This window comes from Paramormyrops kingsleyae, chromosome 25 (genome assembly GCF_048594095.1).
Source record: "Paramormyrops kingsleyae isolate MSU_618 chromosome 25, PKINGS_0.4, whole genome shotgun sequence".
Lineage (NCBI taxonomy): Eukaryota > Metazoa > Chordata > Actinopteri > Osteoglossiformes > Mormyridae > Paramormyrops > Paramormyrops kingsleyae.
The window spans coordinates 7409405-7435887 of NC_132821.1; the positions used below are offsets into that span (position 1 = coordinate 7409405).

The 26483-nt window shown below is 41.1% G+C and overlaps 1 protein-coding gene across 6 annotated transcripts in view; it reads right to left on the reverse strand.

Annotated features, from left to right (window-relative positions):
* Positions 1–26483, reverse strand: part of LOC111843639 (uncharacterized) — a 40198-nt gene that overhangs the window by 2188 nt on the left and 11527 nt on the right. For 3 of the 6 annotated variants that reach the window (XM_072707723.1, XM_072707722.1, XM_072707721.1), the window contains 11 exons: positions 26383–26431; positions 23572–23679; positions 23168–23245; positions 22132–22408; positions 21373–21462; positions 18401–20366; positions 5869–6042; positions 5383–5556; positions 4761–4934; positions 1653–1826; positions 1487–1533 (listed from right to left, as the gene is read on the reverse strand). In XM_072707723.1, the coding sequence (XP_072563824.1) occupies positions 1487–1533; positions 1653–1826; positions 4761–4934; positions 5383–5556; positions 5869–6042; positions 18401–20366; positions 21373–21462; positions 22132–22408; positions 23168–23191 (3100 nt within the window). In that variant the 5' untranslated portion in view covers positions 23192–23245; positions 23572–23679; positions 26383–26431. Of the gene's footprint in view, positions 1–1486; positions 1534–1652; positions 1827–4760; positions 4935–5382; positions 5557–5868; positions 6043–18400; positions 20367–21372; positions 21463–22131; positions 22409–23167; positions 23246–23571; positions 26334–26382; positions 26432–26483 lie in introns of those variants that run through there. The other 3 variants (XM_072707724.1, XM_072707719.1, XM_072707720.1) reach the window with 3 other exon arrangements.

Consider the following 26483-nt stretch of genomic DNA (forward strand, 5'->3'; position numbering starts at 1 on the left):
AATGATTCAGCTCCAGTGCTGTGTGGTACTTAGCACAAGCAGTTGAATCAGGTGTATTAAATGAGGGGAAACCCAAACATGCGCAGGGCTCTGGCCCTCCAGGACTGGATTTGGGCACCCCTGGTTTAAGGCAATCAGTGGCCAATCAGTGGAATATTCTCTCATGAATATTAAGTACCGTTCCAGAACCACCCTGTAAAAATGCAAATTCACATTTTGCACTTGAGGAGAGAGTCCGGTCTCCCTGCCTACGGGTGCCGTCTTAGGACAGTACTAACGAATCTCACACAGAAAACACATACACTCATGGTATGCGCAAAAAGAACAAATGCAAAGGATTTTTTTTGTGAAATTAAAGATGTACAACTTAGGGATGATCATTTTGACCGTTTAACCGTTAACCGAAATAATTAATTTTGACCGAATATTACTATCAGTTAAACGGTTTAAAATGTTTTTATATATATTTAATTATTAGTAGTAGTAGTAGTATGAAGTTTTGTGGCATCTCAGCTGAAGATCGCTTTTCACGTTCTAAATACACTGGGTTTGATTCAGCGACTGTGATTGCAGGCACACAGGCTTAGCCCACTGAGCCATGAACACAGGTACGAGCTTTGCTGCTGAAAATGGAAACATTGGTGCAAAGCTTCAGCGGCAGAGACGTATCCGTGTGCTATATTGTAGCCGATCGGTGTAAACACTACCCAGACATGTGCTCTTGTTTATTTCGGTCACAATGGGCGTATTCACATATTTCTTTATCCAATACTAACTGTCGGATTATCATGTTGTTATCATGCGAATAGCGCAATTTGCAAGTGGGAAGGCGATCAGAGCTGCTTCGAGACGCAGACGCTTAAGTCAGTCACTCTTGTTCTTTCTGTTCGTATCACGAAGCTATAAAAATATATTTAGTTTCTACCTATATATATATTTGAAAAGTAGACCGTCCAAGGTTTCTGAGGGTGTTTTTTAAATGTGTATATGACAAAACCTCGCAGAGTTATTTAAACGGTTTGGCGAAATTTCTGTCAGATCCCGCCGGCGGGACCGCCGACCCCAGAGGAATTTAATATTCTAATCTAATCAGTTAACGGTTAATGTTCGGATAACGAACGGCGGTTGTCGGTTGGGAAAATTAATCGAAATGAGCATCCCTAGTACAACTACATCAGAATATATTCTAACCATCTTGCACTCCCACACAAACACAAAGACAATATGAGCAGCTATAAAGTATTTGTAAAAAATATTTTTTAAAACAATTAAATAAATTAATAGTGTTTTTGGTGATGATTTTGATGTTTTGTTTTTCTCATTTGGATGTTGTCTAAAATGACACAAACAGAAACTCACCTAAACACAAACATGGAAATCCATCTACACATAACGCAAAAAGCCACACTCATCAAAACAATCGTGTGAATACAACCAGAACATAGTATTAATGGTATTATTAAAAAAAACATGCAAACACACTTACATTTCTGTAAGCCTGGTCTGGTCCTGCACTCTTCGCAGTGGTCCACACTATACAGTAGGAGAAGCAGAATGACATAGTGCTGTTGTATCCATTTATTTATTGGTGCCTCTTCTTCACATACATGCATAAGTATCTGTAGCGTGTCAGACACACACTCTGTACTCACTTCAGCTTCTCCAGTTTACAGCTGGGATCCTCCAGTACAGCAGAGAGCAGCTTCACTCCTGAGTCTCCTGGGTGATTGTAGCTCAGATCCAGCTCTCTCAGGTGTGAGGGGTTTGACCTCAGAGCTGAAGCCAGGGAAGAACAGCCTTCTTCTGTGACTCTACAGCCTGACAGCCTGCAGAGAGACAAAGACTCCTCAATAAATAAGATCACCTCACCATTACAAAGCATTACTTTTAAGTAAATGTGACTGCTCTAATAAATATCTCAATAATGATGCGAAATGAACAACACCTTCCGAACATTTTATAAGAACCTATATTCCTCAGAACAAGAACCAGATGCAGTTGATATACAGTAGAATAATTTTTAAATAATCTGGACTTACCCATATTAACCAATGAAATAGCAGATACCCTTGATGCACCATTAACATCAGAAGGATTCCATAAATTCCTCAACCAAATGCCTAACAATAAAGTGCCCAGACTGGATGGTTTGCCTGCAGAAATCCATTAACATTTTTGGGACATATTATCTCCAGTCTTCAATAGACAGATAGAGAAATTAAACATACATCACAAATCCCATCGCATATGTTCCTAATATCCCTGCAGCTTCGAGCTTAAGCAAGAGCCGTTTGTGAGGGACAACATCAAAAGGCCTTCTGGAAATCTAAGTACTTTTTGTGATCAATTTATCTCTCTTGTAGCTTCCTCAAAGAACTCAAGTAGATTACTTAAACAGGATCTGCCTCTCATAAATCCATGTTGGATATCCTTCAGAATGTTATTTGTATCCAGGTAATCTACCATTTTCGCTTGGATTATAGCTTCCATTACTTTTCCAGTTATGTGAGTTAAATTAATAATTATTTGCTGGATTACTTCTATCCCCTTTTCTCAATATGGGCATTATATTAGCATGCTTCCAATCTGAAGGTATCACACCAGCAGATAAGGATTTCTGAAATATTAAAGTTAAAGGTTGAATAATAATATCCCTCATCTCTTTTAAAACTATAGGTAAGATGCCATCAGGGCCCTGCGATTTATTTATTTTGAGCTTAGCTAGGCTTAGTACCACATTAGCCTCAGTTATACATACAGTGCCCTCTGCAATTATAGGCACCCCTTTGTACAAGGGTAAGAAAAAATCCACCTTCTAGTGAAGTTGCTTCATCTCACACTGAAAAAATGAGAAAAATCCAGCCTTTAATTGAAATTAATTTATTAGAAGAAAAACAAATCCTTCATCAAGAAATAATTATTTTTAACAAAAGCACATGTGCCACGATTATTGGCACCCCTGCAAATTATAGTGAACACAATGTAACTGAAACATGTTTCCCATGTAAATTACACATCTTTGAGTTGATTTGAGTGAATAGGAACCTTCAAGCTGTAATCCATGACTTCTTGTTTAACTGGGGTACAAACATGAGGAGACACAGAGGCCAAATTCCCTTAGTCATCCATCAACATGGGAAAGATAAGAGAACACAGACCAAATGAGGGAGAAGTGTGCTTACTTTCATAAGTCAGGGAATGGGTATTAAAAAATAGCTACTCGCCTTAAAATGCCCATTTGTACTGTTAGGGTAATAATTAAAAAGTAGAAATCAACTGGAACTGTTTCAAACCTTCCTGGAAGAGGACCCAAGTTTACTTTGCCCCCACATACAGTGAGGAGGATCATAAGAGAGACAAAAAAATCCCCAAGGATGACTGTTGGTGAATTACAAGACAATGTAAAATCTTGGGGTTACCACATCTCTGAAAAAACCATCATCAAACAGATTATTTGAAAGGTATGACAGACAGAAGTATTTTCTGTCAGTTATGTAAAATGTAAGTGCCAGGAGTTTGCAAAACATTACTATAACTTTGATTGGAATCAAATTCAATGGTCTGATGAAACAAAAATGGAGATTTTTGGCAATAAACATTCAAGGTGGGTTTGGCATAAACAGAAGGATGGATATACTGTAATGAAATGAACCTCATCCCAACTGTAAAATATGGTGGAGGTTCTGTGATGTTGTGGGGCTGTTTTTCCTGGAAAAAACCCTGGAAACCTCGTTAAGATACATGGCACTAAGGACGCCATGAAATACTAGGATATTTTATATCAAAATTTGGCTGCCTCTGCCAGGAAACTAAAACTGGGCCTTCATTGGATCTTCCAGCAGGACAGTGATCCTAAGCACATGTCCAAATCAACATAAAAATGGTTAGCTGACTGCAGAATCAAGCTTCTGCCATCTCAGTCGCCTGACCTGAACCTCACTGAAGACCTGTGGGCTGAGCTGAAGAGGAGAGTGCACAAGAGAGGGCCTCGGACCCTGGGTGATCTGGAGAGATTCTGTACAGAGGAATGGACTCGGATGCCCTGCTCTGTATGCTCCAACCTTATAAAATGTTATAGGAGAAGACTCAGTGCTGTTATACTGGCGAAGGGAGGCTGTACAAAGTATTAAATGCAGGGGTGCCAATAATCGTGGCACATGTGTTTTTGTTGGAAATAATTATTTCTTGATGAAGGATTTGTTTTTCTTTGCATAAATTTATTTCAATGAAAGGTTGGATTTTTCTCATTTTTTCAGTGTGAAATGAGGCTGCTTCGCCAAAAGGTTGGTTTTTTTTCTAACCCTTTTTACAAATCTTTACAAGAGGTGCCAATAATTGTAGAGGGCACTGTATATTGTTTATATACGACACTGTATTTGTTAATCATGTCCTCTATTGTGAACACCCATGTAAAATAATCATTAAACTCATTTACTATATCAATTTCATTTTCAATTATAAGGCCCTTAATATTCTGCAGATTAGTGATTTCAGCTTTTAGAGCTCTTTTGGAGTTAAAACATTGGAAGAAACTTTTAATATAATAATCCATAGCCTCCAATGCAATCTTCCTTTCGACATTCCACTTAGCGAGTCTAATGTTATTTTTTAACTCAACCATTAGACTTAGATACTCCTGCTTGATTTCGAAATCATTGGTTATTTTCTACCTTAGTATCTCCAGCGTACAGTGTGAAATACCCAGTAATACTCACCTCACTACCCAAAGTTTACAGTGTGGAATACCCAGCAAGACTGACCTCAGTATCTCCAGTTTACAGTGCAAGTCCCCCAGTCCAGCAGAGAGCAGCTTCACTCCTGAATCCTGCAGGTCATTGTCACTCAGGTCCAGCTCTCTCAGGGGTGAGGAGTTTGATCTTAAAGCTGAAGCCAGCACCTCACAGTATTTCTCTGTGAGTTCACACCGGCCTACCCTTAAAAAAATTAAACACTTTTAAATCCACTTTTTACACTGCAGCACTGTATTCAAATGAGGAGAATAGGGGCCATGACATAAAGGATTTTCAGAAAACAATTAAATTACTAAAAAATCATTTTAACAATCATCCCGATTCTGATTGGTGTCCATTATATTTTTGTCCATAACACGTTAAAGTCAGCATGTTTAACTGTAACAGTACCGTTAACTTTGCTAATCAACACAAATGTTTTGCATGGATTATATGGTTGAATGGATGTTTCCTGCTTCACTGCTTAATTATTTCTAACATGGATCGAGGGCTGATAAGCTTGTGGGATATAAGGAAGTAGGAGAAGAAAACAGAAGCTGTTTGTGTTTGTTTGTTATGTAACTGCTGAAATGCATTGTGGGTTTTCTTGGGATCCAGTTCCTTTTGTGTAAAATGCATATTCTATACTCACTGCAGCTTCTCCAATTTGCAGCTGGGATCATCCAGTAGAGCAGAGAGCATCTTCACTCCTGAGTCTCCTGGGTGATTGTAGCTCAGATCCAGCTCTCTCAGGTGTGAGGGGTTTGACCTCAGAGCTGAAGCCAGAGAAGAACAGCCTTCTTCTGTGACTCTACAGCCTGCCAGCCTGCAGAGAGAGAGACAGAAACTCCCCAATAAATAATATCACCGCACCGTTACAAGTATTAAATACTGTAAATGTGCTCCAATTAATATTTCAAGAATTACAGTTTAGTGTGTAAGTGAACTTAGCTAATTGCTCACTATCCCCTCTTTATAGTGTGGAATACCCAGTCATACTGACCTCAGTATCTCCAGCGTACAGTGTGGAATACCTAGTAATAATGGCCTCGCTATCCCCAGTTTACAGTGTGGAATACCCAGTAATACTGACCTCAGTATCCCCAGTTTACAGTGTGGAATACTCAGTAATACTGACCTCAATATCTCCAGTTTAAAGTGTAAATCCCCCAGTGCAGCAGAGATCAGCTTCACTCCTGAATCCTTCAGGTTATTGTCACTCAGGTCCAGCTCTCTCAGGGGGGAAGAGTTTGATCTTAGAGCTGAAGTCAACACTTCACAATGTTTATCTCTGAGATCACAGCTGTTCAGCCTGAAACAGAAAACACTTTAAGACACAGACATATACACATCCTACACATTAGTAAAATACAAAGCATTACGATAAGCATTTGTTTTCAATATAATTAGCAGCACAGCTTACATTTCAAAATGAATTATAGTCTGCAGAATGTTCTGTGTATCCTGGCAATTTGCTGCAGTCATATGATCACTAATTGTGAGTCAGTGCATCTTAGCTCAACACTAGAGGTACAAATATTAAGTACAAACTACAGCCAAAAATCACAGAATATATAGGAACACATGGACAGCAAGATGGACGTGAACCCTCCCATAACAGTCAGACCAGAGCTTCCAGTGCAGTCCTTAGCCATCTTTCTGTCAGGTGTCCCTACACTGGACACGTATCACTGAAAGGAAGAGATGTGAACGTCCCCAGCAGCTAATGCAGCAGCAACTGGCACTTTTTAGTGTGTAACCTCCTTTTTTTTAAGCATAATAATAATGATAATACATTAAGCATTATGTATTATTATTATTATTATTATTATTATTATTATAATAAACAAAGCGACTTATGGAATTCCATGCCAGCTGTTTCAGTATTGGAGTGTCACAGTTGCCTGACAACCAATTGACCAATCACAGCCCGACTTCCAAACAGCCAATCACAACATGAACCGCTGTTCCTCTGGGCAACATCGTCCTGCACTGATCCACGAAAATACACAATTTGACCTGTATTTTCACAAACATTTCCTACCCCTGAGCTCGGCAAAATATATTATAGGTCACCCCCCCTTGGCAAGTTTCATAGTCAGTGAACTGACGTTACACCCCAACACGGTTGCGCATTTTGTTCACATCTTTAAAAAAAAAAAAAGAACGATAAAATTAATATAGAGCTGTAACTATTGACCGGGCATGCTTCTGTAATTCACAGTCAATAGTTACATAGACAAATTTCATAGAGGTGTGCAGCCTTGTGAAGAAGATGTCTGTGTCAGTAACGTGCTCTGGCCCCATCCCTGCTAGACGTGGTGATGAAATATACAGCAGATTATCGTCTCTGCATCGCTGGCTGTCGGAATGGTGCCCAATAAATTCTGTGGGTTATATAAACAATTGGGGAACGTTTGGAGGTAGGCCTGGGCTTTTGAAGAGGGACAGTATACACCCCTCGCGGACTGGTGCCGATCTTCTGTCCAAAAGCATAGCTCATAGTCTCCAGGCAAATCGCTGACTAGCCAGAGCCAAGTCCAGGTGGCAGGCAAACCGGCATAACCGACCGCCTGCTAGACGTCACCTAGAGTTCATGTTATTTGGACTTTGTCTGTTCCCCACACTGTTAATCATGGAGGTGTATTCCACCGTAGTGTATGTCATAATAACTTGATAATAATTAAACCAAATCCATTATTAGATAATAGGTGTAATGCAAGGGTAAAATCTGGCCTTTTGAATGTAAGATCACTGGCTCCTAAGGTGCTATTAATAAATGAAATGATTACTGATTTTAGTCTTGGTCCTAATGCCTAACTGAGACCTGGATTAAACCGAATGAATTCATGGCACTAAATGAATCTACTCCAGCTGATTACAGCATAACCCTCGACCAGATGGCAAAGGTGCTGGTGCTGCTGCAATATTTCAGTCTGACCTAGGAGTGTCTGAGCAAAGTGCTTATAGCTTTAACACATTTGAAATTCTTCTTCTTACTCTTGCAGGATCATCTCTTTGGTAGTTCTTCACCTCAAATCACCATTGTTATTGTGTATAGACCACCTGGTCCTTGGAGTTTCCAAATTAACTACTGACAAAGCCGTGATTTTAATATTCACATGGAGAATGACAGCGATCCTTTAACAACAATGTTTGCTGCTATCCTAGACTCTGTAGGTCTATGTTAGAATGTAGTCGGCCTACTCATGCCTGTAACCACACCCTGGATTTGATTATTAGCCATGGTGTCCTACTGGAACACATATCTATTATACCTCAGAATCCTCTGTTTCCAGAGCATTACTTGTTAACGTTTGATATACAGTAAAGCCTCCCTTTGGCCCCAGCTCCTAAGTACAGTACCAGACGTTCCGTTGCCTCATTAACTACAACAGCGTTTCTCAACCAATTTCCACAGTTCTTCAACCTTACATCTGAAGCACCTAACTTTAATAGATAACTGTGCACATGGAGAAATTGCTTCACAGCACCTAGATCTTGTAGCTCCACTTAAGAAAATAAAGCATAGAAATAAGAAACCTGCCCCCTGGTGCTCTGATCATACGCGTGAACTTAAACAGGCTTCACGCAAGCTAGAGCACAAATAGCGCTCAACTAAACTAGAAGTTTTCAGATTTGTCTGGAAAGAGCCTCTCTTAGTGCAGACAAGCACTAGTGATTGTAAGATCTGTGTACCTCTACAGACTCATTGAAGAGAACAAAAATAATCTTAAATTCCTATTTGAATCTGTGTCCAGGTTAACACAGAATTCTTTAGCGTTAAACTCACAAATCTCACAAGCTTTTACGTAAGTGTGATGACTTTATTACATTTTTATTGGTAAAATAACTAAGATTAGACAGACCATCCAGTTCACGTCTGTAGCTACATACAGCTGCCAGCCTCCTGCTAGGTCTATGCATACTGATAACGTGATCTTTGAATCTTTCCTTCCTATAAAACAACTTTTGAGCTTAATTTCCTCCTGTAAATCCTCTGCTAGCCTTGTAGACCCAATTCCTACTACACTGAAAAAAATTATTCTTGACCTTAGTAATCTTTGCTCTTTAAAATGAGATTTTGCCTAAAATGCCATTTTTCTAAATGTATTTAATTAAAAGAGTATGTGTAGCCCAATATTTGGGATTTTTATTACACTCAAAATTTTGTGTAAACGCAACTAATAAATTTGAGGAATGCCGACATCTGCTAGAAGTGAGCACATCTAACTGAATGTTTTAAGACTTCTTGGGGTTACACATGACAGAAAGTTAGGGCAAAGAAAACGTTTGGAGGACATGCTTACCAACGAATAATTTTACAGGTAAGAGCAGACTGACTGTTCATTTTGACGTGTTTAAGGTAAAGAATGGATTTTGAGTTTAAAACATAAGCATGCATATTACGTATACACTCACCTAAAGGATTATTAGGAACACCATACTAATACGGTGTTTGACCCCCTTTCGCCTTCAGAACTGCCTTAATTCTACGTGCCATTGATTCAACAAGGTGCTGAAAGCATTCTTTAGAAATGTTGGCCCATATTGATAGGATAGCATCTTGCAGTTGATGGAGATTTGTGGGATGCACATCCAGGGCACGAAGCTCCCGTTCCAGCACATCCCAAAGATGCTCTATTGGGTTGAGATCTGGTGACTGTGGGGACCATTTTAGTACAGTGAACTCATTGTCATGTTCAAGAAACCAATTTGAAATGATTCGAGCTTTGTGACATGGTGCATTATCCTGCTGGAAGTAGCCATCAGAGGATGGGTACATGGTGGTCATAAAGGGATGGACATGGTCAGAAACAATGCTCAGGTAGGCCGTGGCATTTAAACGATGCCCAATTGGCACTAAGGGGCCTAAAGTGTGCCAAGAAAACATCCCCCACACCATTACACCACCACCACCAGCCTGCACAGTGGTAACAAGGCATGATGGATCCATGTTCTCATTCTGTTTACTCCAAATTCTGACTCTAGCATTTGAATGTCTCAACAGAAATCGAGACTCATCAGACCAGGCAACATTTTTCCAGTCTTCAACTGTCCAATTTTGGTGAGCTCGTGCAAATTGTAGCCTCTTTTTGGTTGTGCGTGAAAATCCCAGTAACTGAGCAGATTGTGAAATACTCAGACCGGCCCGTCTGGCACCAACAACCATGCCACACTCAAAATTGCTTAAATCATCTTTCTTTCCCATTCTGACATTCAGTTTGGAGTTCAGGAGATTGTCTTGACCAGGACCACACCCCTAAATGCATTGAAGCAACTGCCATGTGATTGGTTGATTAGATAACCAATCACAGGCGCAGGGATTGCTGGGATTGCTGCGAGGATTGCTGGGATTGCTGCGAGAGAGTGGTGTTGAGCTGCAGCGATTGTTTGGGATTGTTTTTTGGAGTGTTTTGAGTGTTTGTGTGCTTTACCTCTTTACGTGGGTGGCTGTTTATTTCTATTTATTGTTCTTATTTCGGTCAGCGTGAGTGCTTGTCTGTCCTGTCTGTTAATTAACAGCGCAATTTTTCTGAGCGGCGTTTTTCTGTCCGCGTTTAAACTCCGTAGCAAACACCCGCGGGGCGATAATAACTAATAATATCTAACGTCGGTATCGCTACCCAGCGTCGGAAAAGGACAGTTGCTCCTGAGCTTTGCTCGGTCGCCAGTCGGGGCCGGGAGGACATTTTCCACTTTTTTCCCGCTCCGGCAGTAGCCTGCTGTGAGGGGGTTTTTGTGGTTTTTCGACCTCCCAAGAGCAACTTCGATTTCGCCTTGTTTTTAGTTCATACTTGGTTCAGGCAGAAGTTCTTCTGGTAAGTAGTAGTAAATTTATCAGGTTTAAAATTTTAAATAAAATAATAATTAAGTTCCGTTTTAACACAAGTAATAACTTATTTTAGTGTACTCCGCACGTTACTGCATTTATTGTTACGCAAATTAATCTTTATAGTTAAATACACTATATAAATTTACTGGGCTGGGAGTACGGGGTCATAGTGAGTTAGTTAATTATGGGGCCAGCTCAGTGTTGCGTTTGCAAGATGTTTGCCCTTCTGGACGTTAGTGTCCAGTCGGACTTCATCTGCGAGCGATGTAAGCTAGTGGACTCACTCATGGTCAAGGTTCGCGACCTTGAGGAGCAACTGGCTCACATCCAATGCAACAGTGAGTTAGATGAGCTAGTTGATACGCCGTTTAGGGAGATGGTGTGTACGCCACTAGCGGGGGGGAGGGAGAATGAAGAGCAGAGAGGTCGAGAGAGCTGGGTGACCGTAGGTCGTAGACGCAGGAAAAGGCGTACACACGTTACAGAGGCGGCATCACCTGAGGTGTCTGTGTCTAACAGGTTTCAGGTGCTTCCAGCTTTAGAGCCGGAAGGGACTGGGGAAGCAGGTGGGCCCTTGGGCACTGAGGAGCCCCCTCCCCCCAGAAAAAGGGAGGTTGTGGTAGTGGGGGATTCAATTATTAGGGGAGTAGACAGTTATGTGTGCACGCGTGATAGAGGGTCCCGTACGGTGTCTTGCCTGCCTGGTGCCCAGGTAGGAGACCTTCCAGATCGTGTGGACAAGCTTTTGGCCCCAGCTGGGGTGGATCCAGTTGTCGTGGTGCATGTTGGCACCAACGACATAGGCAAGGGTAGAAGGGCTGTTCTGCAGGATAAATTTATAGAAGTCGCCAATAAGCTTAGAAGCAGAACGTCCATGGTGGTATTTTCTGAAATACTCCCCGTGCCACGCGCAAGTCAGGCTAAGTTAGCTGAGATAAGGAGATTAAATGCGTGGCTAAAAGGATGGTGTAGGAAAGAGGGGTTTAGGTTTATGGGGCACTGGAGGACCTTCTGGAACAGGTGGGACCTGTTCAAGCCGGATGGGTTGCATCTGAACCGGAGGGGAACCAGTGTACTGGGAAGGCGTATTTGTAGAGTAGTTGAGGAATGTTTAAACTAGGGACTGGGGGGGCAGGGAGGTTAGTTAAGTATGTAACTGGGGGGAAACGGAAAGCCCCAAAAAATCATATTATAAGTAGGCACTGTAATAGGCCTACCCTTTGTTGCCTGTATTTAAACGCCAGGAGTATTAGGAATAAAATTCATGATTTAGAGGCTCTTATCTCATCGGACTCTTATGATATTATAGCAATAACTGAAACGTGGTTGAGTGATAAGGATGGACAAGAATATAATATGGATGGTTACACATTGTTCCGTAAAGACCGTATAGGTAAGAAGGGAGGTGGTGTTGCAGTATATGTAAAGGAAAACTTGCAGGCAAGGGAGCTTACTGATACAAGTAAAAGTACGGAAGCTATATGGGTAAAATTAGATGCTACAAACTCAAATAGCCTAATTGTCGGTGTTTGTTACAGAGCACCCAATGTAGCTGCTGAGGAAAGCAGATTGTTATACAGTGATATTAGGATTATGAGCAATAAAAATGATGTGGTAGTTATGGGTGATTTTAATCTACCGGGGATGCAGTGGGACATTGTTGCTGGCTCTTCTGAAAATGAACTTGAGATGGTGGAATGAGTACAGGATTGTTTTTTTACTCAGTTTGTTAACACCCCTACCAGGGGAGATGCCATTCTTGATCTTGTTTTGTCTAATAACCAGGACAGGATTGGTAAATTAGATGTTTTAGAACCACTTGACAGTAGCGATCATAACATGGTTAAATTTGAGGTTAAGTTTAGTGCCCGAAGAGCAAAGTCCAAATCAAAAATATATAATGTTAGGAAGGCTAACTTCAATTGTATGAGATTAAAACTAGAAACTGTGAACTGGATGGAGTTAATTAACAAAACTGTTGAAGAGGCATGGGAATTTTTTAAAAGCACATTATTGCAAGTACAAGAGGACTTCATACCTGTTTCTAGCAAGAATAAATCTAGGAAATTGCAACCTAGGTGGTTTAATAGGGACATAAAGTATAAAGTAAGGAGGAAAAGGGCTTTGTTCCAGAGATGGAAAATAACTGATGATGACATAATAAAGCAAGAGTATCTAAATCTACAGGTTGAATTAAAAAATGACATTAGACGAGCTAAAAGGAATGTCGAAAGGAAGATCGCATTGGAGGCTAAGGATGACGTTAAAAGTTTCTTTCAGTATTTTAACTCTAAAAGAGCTCTAAAAGCTGAAATTACTAATCTGCAGGATAGTAATGGTCTTATAATTGAAAACGACATTGACATAGTAAATGAGTTCAATGATAGTTTTGCACGGGTATTCACTGTCGAGGACACTAGTAACTTACCAGTTCTTATTACTAATCCAACATCGTCTATAACTAATATATATATAACTGAAGCTGATGTTTTGCAAAGCCTAGCTAAGCTCAAAATAAATAAATCACAGGGCCCTGATGGCATCTTACCTATAGTGTTAAAAGAGATGAGGGATATTATTTGCCGACCCTTAACATTACTGTTTCAAAAATCCTTATCTGAAGGTGTGGTACCTTCTGATTGGAAGCATGCCAACATAACGCCCATTTTCAAAAAAGGGGATAGAAGTAATTTGTCAAACTATAGGCCAATCAGTCTAACTTGTATAACTGGTAAAGTTATGGAGGCTATAATCAAAGAGAAAATGGTAGATTACCTGGACTCAAATAACATTTTGAGGGATAGCCAGCATGGATTTAGGAGAGGTAGATCCTGTTTAACAAATCTGTTGGAGTTTTTTGAGGAAGCTACTCAGGAAGTTGATGATAAGAAGGCCTATGATGTCATCTATTTAGATTTCCAAAAGGCTTTTGATGTTGTTCCCCACAAGAGGCTCTCACTTAAACTCAAAGCGACAGGTATTTTAGGAACTGTAGCGACTTGGATTGATAACTGGTTAACGGATAGGAAGCAGCGAGTAGTTATAAGAGGCTCGATGTCACAGTGGGCCTGCGTTCATAGTGGGGTACCGCAGGGTTCAATTTTAGGACCACTTTTGTTCCTAATTTACATAAATGATATAGACACCAATATATACAGTAAACTGGTGAAATTTGCAGATGACACCAAGGTGGGTGGTGTAGCAGATACTGAACTAGCAGCTCAGCAGCTACAGCGGGATCTTAATTTAATAAGTGACTGGGCTGACACCTGGCAGATGAAATTTAACATAGACAAATGTAAGGTACTCCATGTAGGGAGCAGAAATATAAAGTACAGGTATTATATGGGACCTACTGAAATAAAGGTAGCTGATTATGAGAAAGACCTTGGTGTGTATGTTGATGCTTCCATGTCTCATTCTCGCCAGTGCGGGGAAGCAATAAAAAAGGCCAATAGGATGTTGGGGTATATCTCCAGGTGTGTGGAGTTTAAGTCAAGGGAGGTAATGCTAAGATTATACAATTCCTTGGTGAGACCTCACCTAGAATATTGTGTACAGGTTTGGTCACCATATCTTAAAAAGGACATAGCGGCCTTAGAAAAGGTGCAGCGTAGGGCCACAAGAATGATTCCTGGTCTTAGAGGAATGTCATACGAGGATAGGTTATTTGAGCTAAATCTGTTCAGCCTCAAGCAAAGGAGACTGAGGGGGGACATGATCCAGGTCTATAAGATTCTAACAGGTTTGGATGCTGTTCAACCGAATAGTTACTTCAGCATTAGTTCAAATACAAGAACTCGTGGCCATAGGTGGAAATTAGCGGGAGAACATTTCAAACTGGATTTAAGGAAGCACTTCTTTACACAGCGTGTAGTCAAAGTATGGAATAGTCTTCCGGATAACGTAGTGCAAGCTGAATCCTTGGGTTCCTTTAAATCAGAGCTAGATAAGATTTTAACAACTTTGAGCTATTAGTTAAGTTCTCTCCAAGCGAGCTCGATGGGCCGAATGGCCTCCTCTCGTTTGTATATTTCTTATGTTCTTATGTTCTTATGTTCTTATAATTGCATTAATGAGAAATTGAACAGGTGTTCCTAATAATCCTTTAGGTGAGTGTATGTTAGTGTACATCTACACTAAAAAGGTATTTTCATTGCACAGAATTTGTCTGCAGTTGGCTGACTCGGCGGGAAATATAAGGTAGCTTGAGCTACTGGCCTGTAAATTAAAATCGGTTTAACTGTAAATTCACTAACTAAATCAAAGTCAGATCAGTTTTTAGAATTGATTTAATTATTTGCTATAACTCGTGTACACCGGGCTGATAAAAATGCTGTGCCGAGCAGGATTTAAGAGCAACATAAACTCGCCGCGACCTGAATCAGTAAAAATAATAAAGACAGAACAGTGCCCGAATTGTTTAATATAGTCTTGAGTTGAGATTTGAATAGTAAATTTAAACTGACCTTCCAGCTACTGACACGAATATCGTTAACATGTTTTAATTTTAATCATAAGCATTAGCTGTGCGTGCCAATCCATCACTGGTAACCTGCACTTACTTAATGCTTCTGCTAGTTAGCTGGCTAGCTAGTTTAACACGTGCTCACATCAGAAGGCTATAATGATAAGTTTAGCACTTTGGAGGGAAACTACGAGTGTCTTGGAAGTATGTGTCAAATGTAGTAAATTTAATGTTCCTTGTGATACATTAAATGTCTCAGACTAATTCGTATATAATAAAGCAAAGCTGCGTAGTACTTTTCCATGCGGGGGTGGTTGCAGGAGCTATTCGTCAATGTATTTTTGCGGTCGCGAATAGGTGCTGCGTGATACACAAACAGCGTGCGCTCCGCGGCTGCGGCACACGCGAAAAATGCCCCCACTCTGTCATCTAGAATCGGGCCAGCTGTGTAGTAAGACAATTAATCGTACTTATGAAATGCAATATTAAAAAGGACTTATCCAAACCCAGTACCTCACTTAAAACGAGGCAGGTAAGGAGGCTAAAGAGGTATACTGCGCACACATTAATTAAATGTATAAGATTATTATATTATTAAATATGATATTTCTATTTTTATTTTACATTGAAGTGTATGAAAAACACGATTGCTAGATTGCAATTAGCTATATCCAGTTACTGTGTATTTCTGATTATTCCCGCTATAAACACTTGTTTTCTAATTATTAGTTGAGAAACAACAAAAAATCCATGGTAATGTATTATTATTATTAATAATAATAATAATAAGGATTTTCATCTCATACTATATTGCAGGGGTGCCCACCTCCAGTCCTGGGGGGTCGGAGCCCTGCACATTTTTGGGTTTCCCCTCATTTAACACACCTGATTCACCTGCTTCTGGTAATTACCACACAGCACTTGAGCTGAATCATTTATGGTGGAACAGGGAAAGAACTAAGTTGGGCACCCCTGCTATATTGTGTACTTCAATGTTTTTGATTTTACTCATGTTTATTTTTCTGTTATGATTCAGGAAATCTTTGGTTCAAGGACATTTCATCCAAGTGACAGTAAGAACATCAGCACTTTTATATGTTATATGTTTGCTCAGTATTTAGCACTTGGTGGTAAGTTGTCTAAATATGTATAACATATTTCAATAGCGTAACATATTATAATATTACTTTTTATATAATTACTTCATCAGACACTTCCAGTTGACTACAAAATATTACTATTAACTTATGAAACACTGAATGGCCTTGCACCAGAATACCTTAGTAATCTGCTGGCCTTATATAACCCTCCTCGCTTTCTTCGATCTCAAGGAGCAGGATATCTGTTAGTACCTAGGGTAGAAAGACCTACGGCAGGCTGCAGAGCTTTCTCCTATAGAGCTCCTCAGCTGTGGAATGATCTTCCACTGGATGTGCGGGTTTCAGGCTCACTCTCAATATTCAAGTCTAGACTAAAAACACACCTGTTTAGTTTAGCTTATACGGACTCTAGTTCTAGCTCTAGCTAACTGCTCACTCCCAGTTATACCTATAGTGTGAGGTGTAGAGCTGGGTGGGGATCGGTGCCATTGGCTTTGGATGAACTGACCTGTCAGTCTGTCACTCTAGCTTCACACCCCCTTGTGGAATTGGAGTGCTGACATTTCAGGGACTCCCCATGCCTGCGTTCCCACCTGCCTCTCCCTCCTACTTATGCTGCCATAGCCATATCTGCCGGAGCTTACATACTGCACTCACCTAACTGTTTGCACTGCCTCTAGTCTCTCCTACTTCGGCTAATTGCACAGTTTACTTTCCCTACCCCTCCTGGGCTGTGCTGCCTGGAGACCCCAAATTTTCAAGATATCCTGCCTACCCTGCTGTCTGCGACGTCTCCACTACCTGTGGTGTCCTTCCGGCCTGCTCGCCCTTCTGCCTGTGACGCCCTTCCGGCCTGCTCACCCTTCTGTCTGTGTCTTCCCTGTATGCCCACCTGCCATACTACTGTTCGTTCTGCCATCTGAAGCAGCTCCAGCACTTGCCTATCATCACCTCCCTGCCCCCCACTTTGTGACTCAAATGTTAAGATTGGGACAATGTGAATTGGGACTTTGCCATCTTGCTCATTTGACTTCCTCTGCTGCCCCCTGGAGGATGGGCTCCCCCTATGAGTCTGGTTAGGGTTAGGACTTCCTCTGCTGCCCCCTGGAGGATGAGCTCCTCCTATGAGTCTGGTTAGGGTTAGGACTTCCTCTGCTGCCCCCTGGAGGATGGGCTCCCCCTCTGAGTCTGGTTAGGGTTAGGGCTTCCTCTGCTGCCCCCTGGAGGATGGGCTCCCCCACTGAGTCTGGTTAGGGTTAGGGCTTCCTCTGCTGCCCCCTGGAGGATGGGCTCCCCCTCTGAGTCTGGTTACGGTTAGGGCTTCCTCTGCTGCCCCCTGGAGGATGGGTTCCCCCTCGGAGTCTGGTTCCTCCTAAGGTTTCTTCCTTCTAGGGAGCTTTTCCTTGCCACTGTCGCCTCTGGCTGCTCAATGGGGGCTTTGGGCAGGGATGCTGTAAAGCGCTTTGAGACAATGTAATGTTGTGAAAACGCGCTATACAAATAAAACTGAATTGAACTGAAACTGAATTCAGTGTTTGGGGGGGTGGACTCCAAATAATTATTTATTGCGATGATTTTAAATTAAAATGACTCATATACATTTTTTTACTTATCACCCAGCCCTAATCAACAATACACTAATCGGAGATCTATCAATCCTGTGAAATAGGCTTTTAACAGAAATGTTTGTTTGAATGATTTATGAATAATGATGCTTCATTCATCTCCATGGGGAAACTGTCTTTTCGCCCCAAGAGACACACGGCACATATACAGGTGAGAGGTAGTTGGGGGTCACAGCGCAGGGTCGGCCAGCATCCAGCCCCCCCGCAGCTCAAGGACCCAGTGATGACATCACTCTGCCGGCCAGGAGATCTGAACCAGCGGCCTTCCGCTCACGGACACAGGGTCTGAACCCAAAGAGTCACGCACCACACCCAGAATTTACAGAAATGCTTCCTAAAGCATCTAGAACTGAAAAGAATATGAGTGGCTTTCCCACTATTAATGACAACTGGACTATTCTGTATATTGCTGTATCTTTGGTTATTTGTTACACAAAGGATGGTCATGGAAATCTTGTCTTTTTTGTTTGTTACTACATCACTACCTTCAGTCATTATAAAGTCTGTGGTCCGGATTATGAAAAACAAAAACAGTTTTTAATCCATGAGGAAAAATAAATTATATCTACATTATATATTTCAAACAATATTCAAGTATTACTGCCAGACCAGACATGATTTCCCATCCCCCCGTCACTTACAGAGCCGTCTTGGAGTTCCTGACCACAGGCAGCAGCCTGCAATGCTCTTTATCTGATCTGAAGAATTTCTTCAGATCAAACACATCCAGCTCCTCATCTGACATCAGCATCACAAAAGCCAGAGCTGAGTACTGTGCAGGTGAGAGGTCTTCTGCTGAAAGACTTCCTGAATTCAGGTATCTTTGTACATCCTCTACTAGAGAATTGTCACCAAGCTCAACCAGACAGTGGAACAGGTTGATGGTCCTTTCTGGAGATAAATTCTCCTGTATTTTCTCCTTGATGTATTCGGGCAGCAATGGGGTGGCATCCCATTCTGGGTCGGAACCCGATTCTGAGTCGGAACCCGATTCTGAGCCGGAACTCGATTCTGAGTCGGAACTCGATTCTGAGCCGGAACCCGATTCTGAGTCGGAACCCGATTCTGAGCCAGAACACCTTCCTGGGTCAGTCCCTGCCATGCGCACATAGCTTTGGGGATAAGCTTCAGACCCCAATGGCCCTGAATAGGACACAAGGGTACAGATATTGGATGGATGGATGTATTGGTCTGGTTCCTTAATGTTATTTGAGCTGATTCTTGTCTCTCCCAGTAGCCTTTGTAACAGAGTCTTACTGGAGTCTGTAGAGAGGCCCAGGAGGAAGCGGAGGTAGAGGTCCAAGTGTCCATTCTTGCTCTCTAATGCCTGATCCACTGCAGTCTCCAGCAGGTCAGCTGATGAGTTTGATAGAAACACGTATAAAGCAGCAAGATACTCCTGAATGCTCAGATGCACAAAGCAGTACACCTTCTCCTGGTACAACCCATATTCCTCCTTAAAGACTTCTGTGCACACTCCAGAGTAAACTGAAGCTTCAGTGACATCAATGCCATTCTCTGCCAGATCTTTTTTATAAAATATGAGATTGCCTTTCTCAAGGTTGTCAAAAGCCAGTTTACCAAGTTTTAAAAGGAACTGCTTGCTGTTTTCATTTAGCTTGGTATAATACTTGTCTTTTTTAAAACTTGCCTGATGGATCAGGAAGTGTGTATACATTCCAGTCAGAGTACTTGGAATTTCCCCCCTGTCATTCTCACTAAAAAGCCTCTCCAAGACAGTGGCTGAAATCCAGCAGAACACAGGTATGTGACACATGATGAAGAGGCTCTTTGATGATTTCACATGTGTGATAATCCTGCTGGCCAGACTCTGATCACTGAATCTCTTCTTGAAATACTCCTCCTTCTGGGCATCACTGAAACCTCGTATCTCTGTCACCCGGTGGACACACTTAGGAGGTATCTGATTGGTTGCTGCAGCCCGGGAGGTTATCCAGAGGAGAGCGGATGGAAGCAGATTCCCCTTAATAAGGTTAGTCAACAGCACATCAAGTGACATTTTCATTGTTACATCAAACCAACTCTCATTGTTCTGAAAATCTAGAGGATGGCAACACTCATCCAGACCATCAAAGATGAACAAGACTTTGTACCTAAACAGCTCAGTGGATTCAAGTGATTTCAGTTCTGGGTCAAAGCGGTGAAGCAGTTCAATCAGACTGTATTCATCCTTAATCAAATTCAGGTCCCGGAAAGGAAGAGCATATATGACGTGAATGTCCTGGTTTGCTTTTCCTTCTGCCCAGTCGAGAATAAATTTCTGCACAGAGACTGTTTTCCCGATACCTGCCACCCCTTTAGTGAGTACAGTTCTGATAGGTGTCTCACGCCCACTTAAGGGTTTAAATATATCATTGCACTTGACTGTAGTATCTTCTTTTTGCCTTTTCTTGGATGCTGTTTCAATCTGTCTCACTTCATGTTCATCATTGACTCCTCCAGTCCCACCTTCAGTTATGTAGAGTTCTGTGTAAATCTCACTGAGAAGTGTTGGCTGTCCTTCCTTAGCTTTCCCTTCAAATACACACTCAAATTGCTTCTTAAGTTTACATTTGATTTCCCGCTGATATTGCAGCATGAGCTGTCCTGGAAAGAAATGAGAGGAAAAAGCATTAATTCTCACCGTGACCCTGACCGGTACGAAAGGAAGAATATTTTCCAAAAACACACTGCTTTTACACACACAAATCCAGATATTTCACTGTGACAAATGTGAAACTCAAAGTTTTATCATACATATTTTACTAGAACACCACATACAGGACCCAATAAAATGGTCCCCACAATGTCAGAATAACAGACTTTTATCACATTGTGGATATATATCACCCCCCACGCACATACACATATGTTTTCGCTATTTGTTTAAATTAAGCTTTACATTTCACATCCTACATATTTTTCCTGAAGCCCCAGATATCTGTACAGCAGTTCTGGTCCTAGCTGATGTGGAGCCCTGCTTGAGGCAAAGCGAAATTGGCTGGTAAGTTGGCACCCCCTCAGAAGGTGGTGCCCTAGGCGGCCGCCTATGTCGCCTATAGGACTGACTGGCCTGGCTGGGGTGGCATTAAACCCAGCCAATAACAGCACCTAAGCCTGATTATAACTTTCTAAACACAAAGTAAACGGCAAGAGAAATTACAGCTGGCTGGCATTCATGCACAAAACCTCATTCACTGAGCACGTCGCTCACATGATAATGCTGTTTGCTATACATATAAGACTAATCAATTATAAAAATGCAAAGGTTTTAAACTATTAGTTAAAGGGGGATGGAAACAGAAATGCATTTTATTTGCCTATCACAGTTTACTATCCTGAGACAGACACAGTGGACGGTTCATGCAGGTGCAGCAGGACACTTTAAAGATAAAGCGTATTTCTGAAAATGATGCTGTAGGTTATTCCTGTTCCCAAACACCTGAAAAGTATTTCCAACTTTCCCTAATGAATTTACGCTGGGAGTAACTGGCGTTAATTCTAGCTATTTATTAAATTAGCAAATGCCGAATTATCCAAGGTAAGCTAGTAACACTCTGCTCCACGGACCACAGACAGTAACACAGTAATTACTCTGATTAGTGATTATTACCTCTGTCTTTTTCCAGTTTTTCCTCCTCTTCTCTTTTTCTTTTTCTTCCCTGGGCACCGGAGGGCTTTGGTCTTTCTGACATGATAGTGTCTGTTTGAATTAGATACCATTAATCGTGTCACACACTTATCAATCGTATCAATGTCACTTATAAATGCCTACAGTGTGTGATACGGAGGGGAGGGGGGGGGCGCTGGGCAAAGCAAAAAATAGCCCCTATTTAATAAGGTTTGCTTATTTAATAAGCCTTTTATTATTTTGAAATATTAATTTCAAACAGTAGTAAATAAATATATTAAAAGTTAACATTTTAAATTTTACCCCTTCCCTTCCTATCCTTTGGGGCACCAGGGCGCCCCCTTCAGAATGGATGGCACCCCTAGCCTTTGCCTACACTACCTATGCCACAGACCCCGATATACAGAATTCAATTCAGTTTAATTCAATTCAATGTTTTTTTATATAGCGCCTTTCACTACCGAGTCCAAGGTGCTTTACAGTACATGGGCATGTTGGGATACATTCCTGTATTATTTATGCAGAATAATTCAAAAATATGGAAGAGAGAAGACAAAAAAATAAAATAAAGCCAGATGAGAACAGAGGAGAGGAACCAAAAACTCCCAAGTAAGGAGAAAAAAACCTCTGGAGGCCCAAGGTCACCTCAACATCAATATCTAACTGTTCATAATTTTCTTTATAATGCTAAATTCTATACTTATTTTTCAAGAGCTTAAAAAGGGTTCAAAATATGATTACCATTCTGCAGGTCTTCTTTCAGCCTCTGAACAAGGCCATTCAGCTTCATATTCTTCAGGACTTCAAGCATGACTTTGAGAGCACCGACTTCACCATAGGAACGTATCATTAGCTCAGTGAAATCCGTTATATCCAAGTCCTTCACCCGACTATAAGGAGGGAGCTTTGAATATCCTTTGAATTTTGTGTTACTCAGTTTCCATTTAAACCTCTTCAACTCTTCATCACTGAGCTCCTCCAGGTAATCCAACAAGAGGTTGGGGAGCGAGGTCTGGATCTGCAGAATGTCAGAGATGAGTCCATGAGACTCACAGACCTGTTTATGGTCACTCACACACATGCACTGAACTTTCTGTTAACAGAAGGCAGGTTTCCTGCTCACAGTCTTATATGTCTGCTGAAGACACCTGCTGTGATTCTTTCATTACTATAAGAAGCACATGTGTGTGTTTATTTTCTGCATTATTATTAAACCTTTATTTAACCAGGTTAGTTAGAAGAAGAACACTGCAGAGAGTGAGCTTTTTGTTTGCTAAGTTATTCTGTTCTGTTACAGTACGTCTGTAACATTTGGTGCAGTGCAGTATGCAGGGGCGTTGCTAGAGATTTTGGGCCCCATGAAAGCATATCATATTAGGCCCCCCAGTCCAAACCAATCCAGTTATTTTCCTAATTTTTTAGGGCCCCTGTCACTCAGGGGCCCTTGGAATCATCCTAGCTTTCCTCCCCCTTACGGCGCCCCTGGCAGTATGGTAAGGAAGTAGCCTGAGGAAGAGCACTGAAGAGAGTGAGCTTTTTGTCTGCTAAGTTATTCTGTTCTGTTACAGTACGTCTGTAACATTTGCTGCAGTGCAGTATGGTAAGAAATTAGCCTGAGGAAGAGCACTGCGGAGAGTGAGCTTTTTGTCTGCTATATTCAGACAGCTTCAGCCGAAAATAATTGTTCATGTTATGAACTTAAGCTTTCCTGTCTTTCCGTGTCTGGTATTTACGGCTTTAACAACATTCATTATATGCTGAAATGTTACATCCAGACCTCCTCATTGGAAGAGTGAGCCATCACTTAGACGATTAGGGTTGTAAAGAACCAATTCCCATGTATTGCAGTCTGACTCTGTAATCAAAAAACAGAAGTAATGTTAGCTTTATATTCAAAATTCAGTTTACAGGCTATAATATCTTTCAGCCAAAGGAAACCAGTCAGTTTTAAATTACAGGTAGAGATTTGCACTGATCGTTTGGACTAACAACTGTGGGCTGTATTCTACTGTGTGCTAAAAAAAAAAGGCATGTAGAATTGAGGACTTTAAAGCACTTTTCCATCTACTGCTCTGGAGGGCTGCATTTGTCACAGACCAGAGCCCAGCAGCCCATAGCTGTTCTCACTTTGGAATAACCTCCTTCTTTGAACTGTTTGCACCTGTTGGTTTCATTACTCACCTTATTAGGTGCTTTCACACCGAAGTTCCGGAACCTGGTCCTTGTTTACAGGTTCTTGGGCTGTTTGGACCGGGGACTTTTGTAGATCCTGGCCACTTCTGTCTGTCACTGTCACACAACAGGAACTGAGACTCAGCAGAGCCATCACTCAGTCATGGAAGTTATTGTTCACGATAAGTCAGCACTTTAGTTAATCCGGTGGAGCAGTTTAACATGTAATTTACTGAATGGGTTAAAATAGTGCTGTTATATTTCTTAAATGTGTTATGAAATGTTCATTGTGCTGAAGGGCTGCGGGTTTAATCTGCTTATTCTGCTCAGCTCGCACCCTGCGAGTCCCGCCCAGTTTCTACTGTCATTGGACGACTTCACCAGAGATACGTGACCAATAGGGAATCTGACTGAGGCAAGCGTAAGCTGGACATTATCCCCGCCATGTTTTTTCTTTCTGGGTTTAGTTGTATTGGAGATGGAAGAGCGATGTACCGTGCTGGGTATTTTTTGGTTGTGTGCGTTCAGATACCCGTAAGTTTCTATATGTGCATTGTACAAGGGTGTTTTATGTTGGGATACTATATACGGTTAATGGGAAATGAGCCCTTAGATGCGGCGAACGTTTTTATTTTGCGAATTTGTTACGTAAATTAGGGTGAGGGTAAAATGCGGACCGTTTACAAACAGCGGATTCCGTGTTTATAAACAGACGTGTCGCATAAGACGCACACCGCGTAGACAGATCACGTGGCATAGAAAGAAACCCATACGACGTTACCTAATCACGGGGTGCGTTCGAGGTGTGTCTGCAGCTGACGTGACGTGGAGCGCGATCTGCCGTCGGCTGCAGGGGTGGAGTATACGCTGGACGTAAACAAATGAGTGTTCGAGGAGCTCAGCAAGGCGCAGCAGCTGCGCGTTCAGCCAGTGCAATTTTGTCATCCGTATTACAGAGTACAATACGATTGTCCGAAATCCTTATTGTTGTTAATGTTTAACAATTATTTTATTGTTGGTTTTTTTGAAAAAAAAAAAAAATTGAAAATGTTCTATATATCATTTGTTGAGCGTTCTCTAGTCGCGTATAATTTGCATTTGGACGTCCAGCTACTGTACCATGAACGTCACAGTTTGTGGGTTCCTGTTCTGGATGAGTAAAATAAATTGTAATAAATCAATAAATAAAAATGTTTCTTTCACCAAAAAAGTGTATTCTTAAGTATTTTTGTAGATCTCATATCGAAACACTATCAAACTATATATTCGTGTTGTCTGGTTTCATTTTCTCATATAAGTAAGGCTACTGTACACCTTGCAGACACTCATGTGAAATATCTACACAATTATAGAAACGTCATATTGGTTGGCACTGTACAAGTCATTGTATCAGAATTAATGCAAGAAAGAAAAAGAAAATTGCAAAGCAGATCTGTTACATTTAAACATGGAAGTAGCATGTAGAAATAAGTCCCCCAGGCTTGGCATATAGTAGTGGAAAAGGCTAAATTTGTATTTTACGAAAACATTTAAAAGTGTTTGGGGCAGGATTTGTAATTATCCATTTTGTCCTATACACTGTAACAATAGGGAAGCTGCCCTGCATAATCTATAAGTCCACAGAAGTGGCATGTAGAAATGAGGCCCCAGAACATGTGATATATTGCCAGGAAGGTCGGAATTTGTACTTTACAGAAATTTAAGATTGAAGATTCAAAAGGTTTATTCGTCATGTACACAGTTGTACACACACAACATGTAGTGGAATGTAACCCTGGTCACTCTGAGCATCTGTGCATGATAAGAGAGTAACAAAATATAGAAAAATATAAGAAAAATAATAAGATAAAAAATATATGAAATGTTCAGCTGTACATAATCTATACATAAGTGATAGGTAAGAGGTATTTTGCTGTGCAATGTGCAAGAGGCCTGAGGTATGTGCCAATGATTTGGACAGGGTGAAGCAGCACCTAGTGGCATTGAGTATTGTCCTGATTTAGGAGCATTATGACCTGGGGGAAAAAGCTCCTCTTTAACCTTTCCGTTCTGGGATGCATTTCCCAAGACCATAGTGGAGCAACACTGTTGTAACGTTGCGTAGTTCGAACTACAGTTCTTGAGCTGTAGTTATAAGCTTAGTCCCAGGTAAATACATCAGCGATGGTGGAAAATGCAGTCTAATAAGGGTATAGTCACCGTGTAAGTAAGAAATTTAATAATCTTTCATAACTAATAAGGAATAATTTAGCTCTACGATCACATATAATGTGAAGTTGTCTGAAAATTTAGTTTGAAACGTAATTGTTGTGTGGGTCTCTGGTCATAAGTACGGTAACTGTCGGTAGTGAGCAATATCGACACCTTGCTGGGTGATGCGGGAAGAATCCTCTGTGTGACCCATCTGTACGTTGACGTCAAACTTCAACTCACCAGTGGCACTTGCACTCTCATCTAGCACATATTGTATGTTCTAGTCACTCTTTGGCTTCTTCTCATGTTTAGAAACATGTGTGAACAGTTTTGAGTCATTGTGTTTAAATGATGACTACTGTATGGTGGCTGTGCTGAACTTCTGCAGCCTGTGTTTTCTATTTTGCATCAAAGTTCACCACAGTGCAAAATGTGTTTTGATGAATGGGAATGTGTTTAGAGTTTTGCTCAAATCTGCAAATTGTGTTTAAAGTTTCACCAAAAGAGTGATTGATTCAATAAATGAGTTTTGGCAATTGGAAGTTTTGTTCCAAGAATGAGGTTTAGTCTTTTAGCAATTCAGAAAAACTGTAACAGAAACATAAGGCAAGGTAAACTTTAACTTACCAAAGCTCTTTGGGGCGGTCAAACCAGATGTGTCCAGTTTGTACAGATACTGCACAGTTAGAGGTAAAATGCTGTTATGGGCAGGGTTAATCAATTGTACA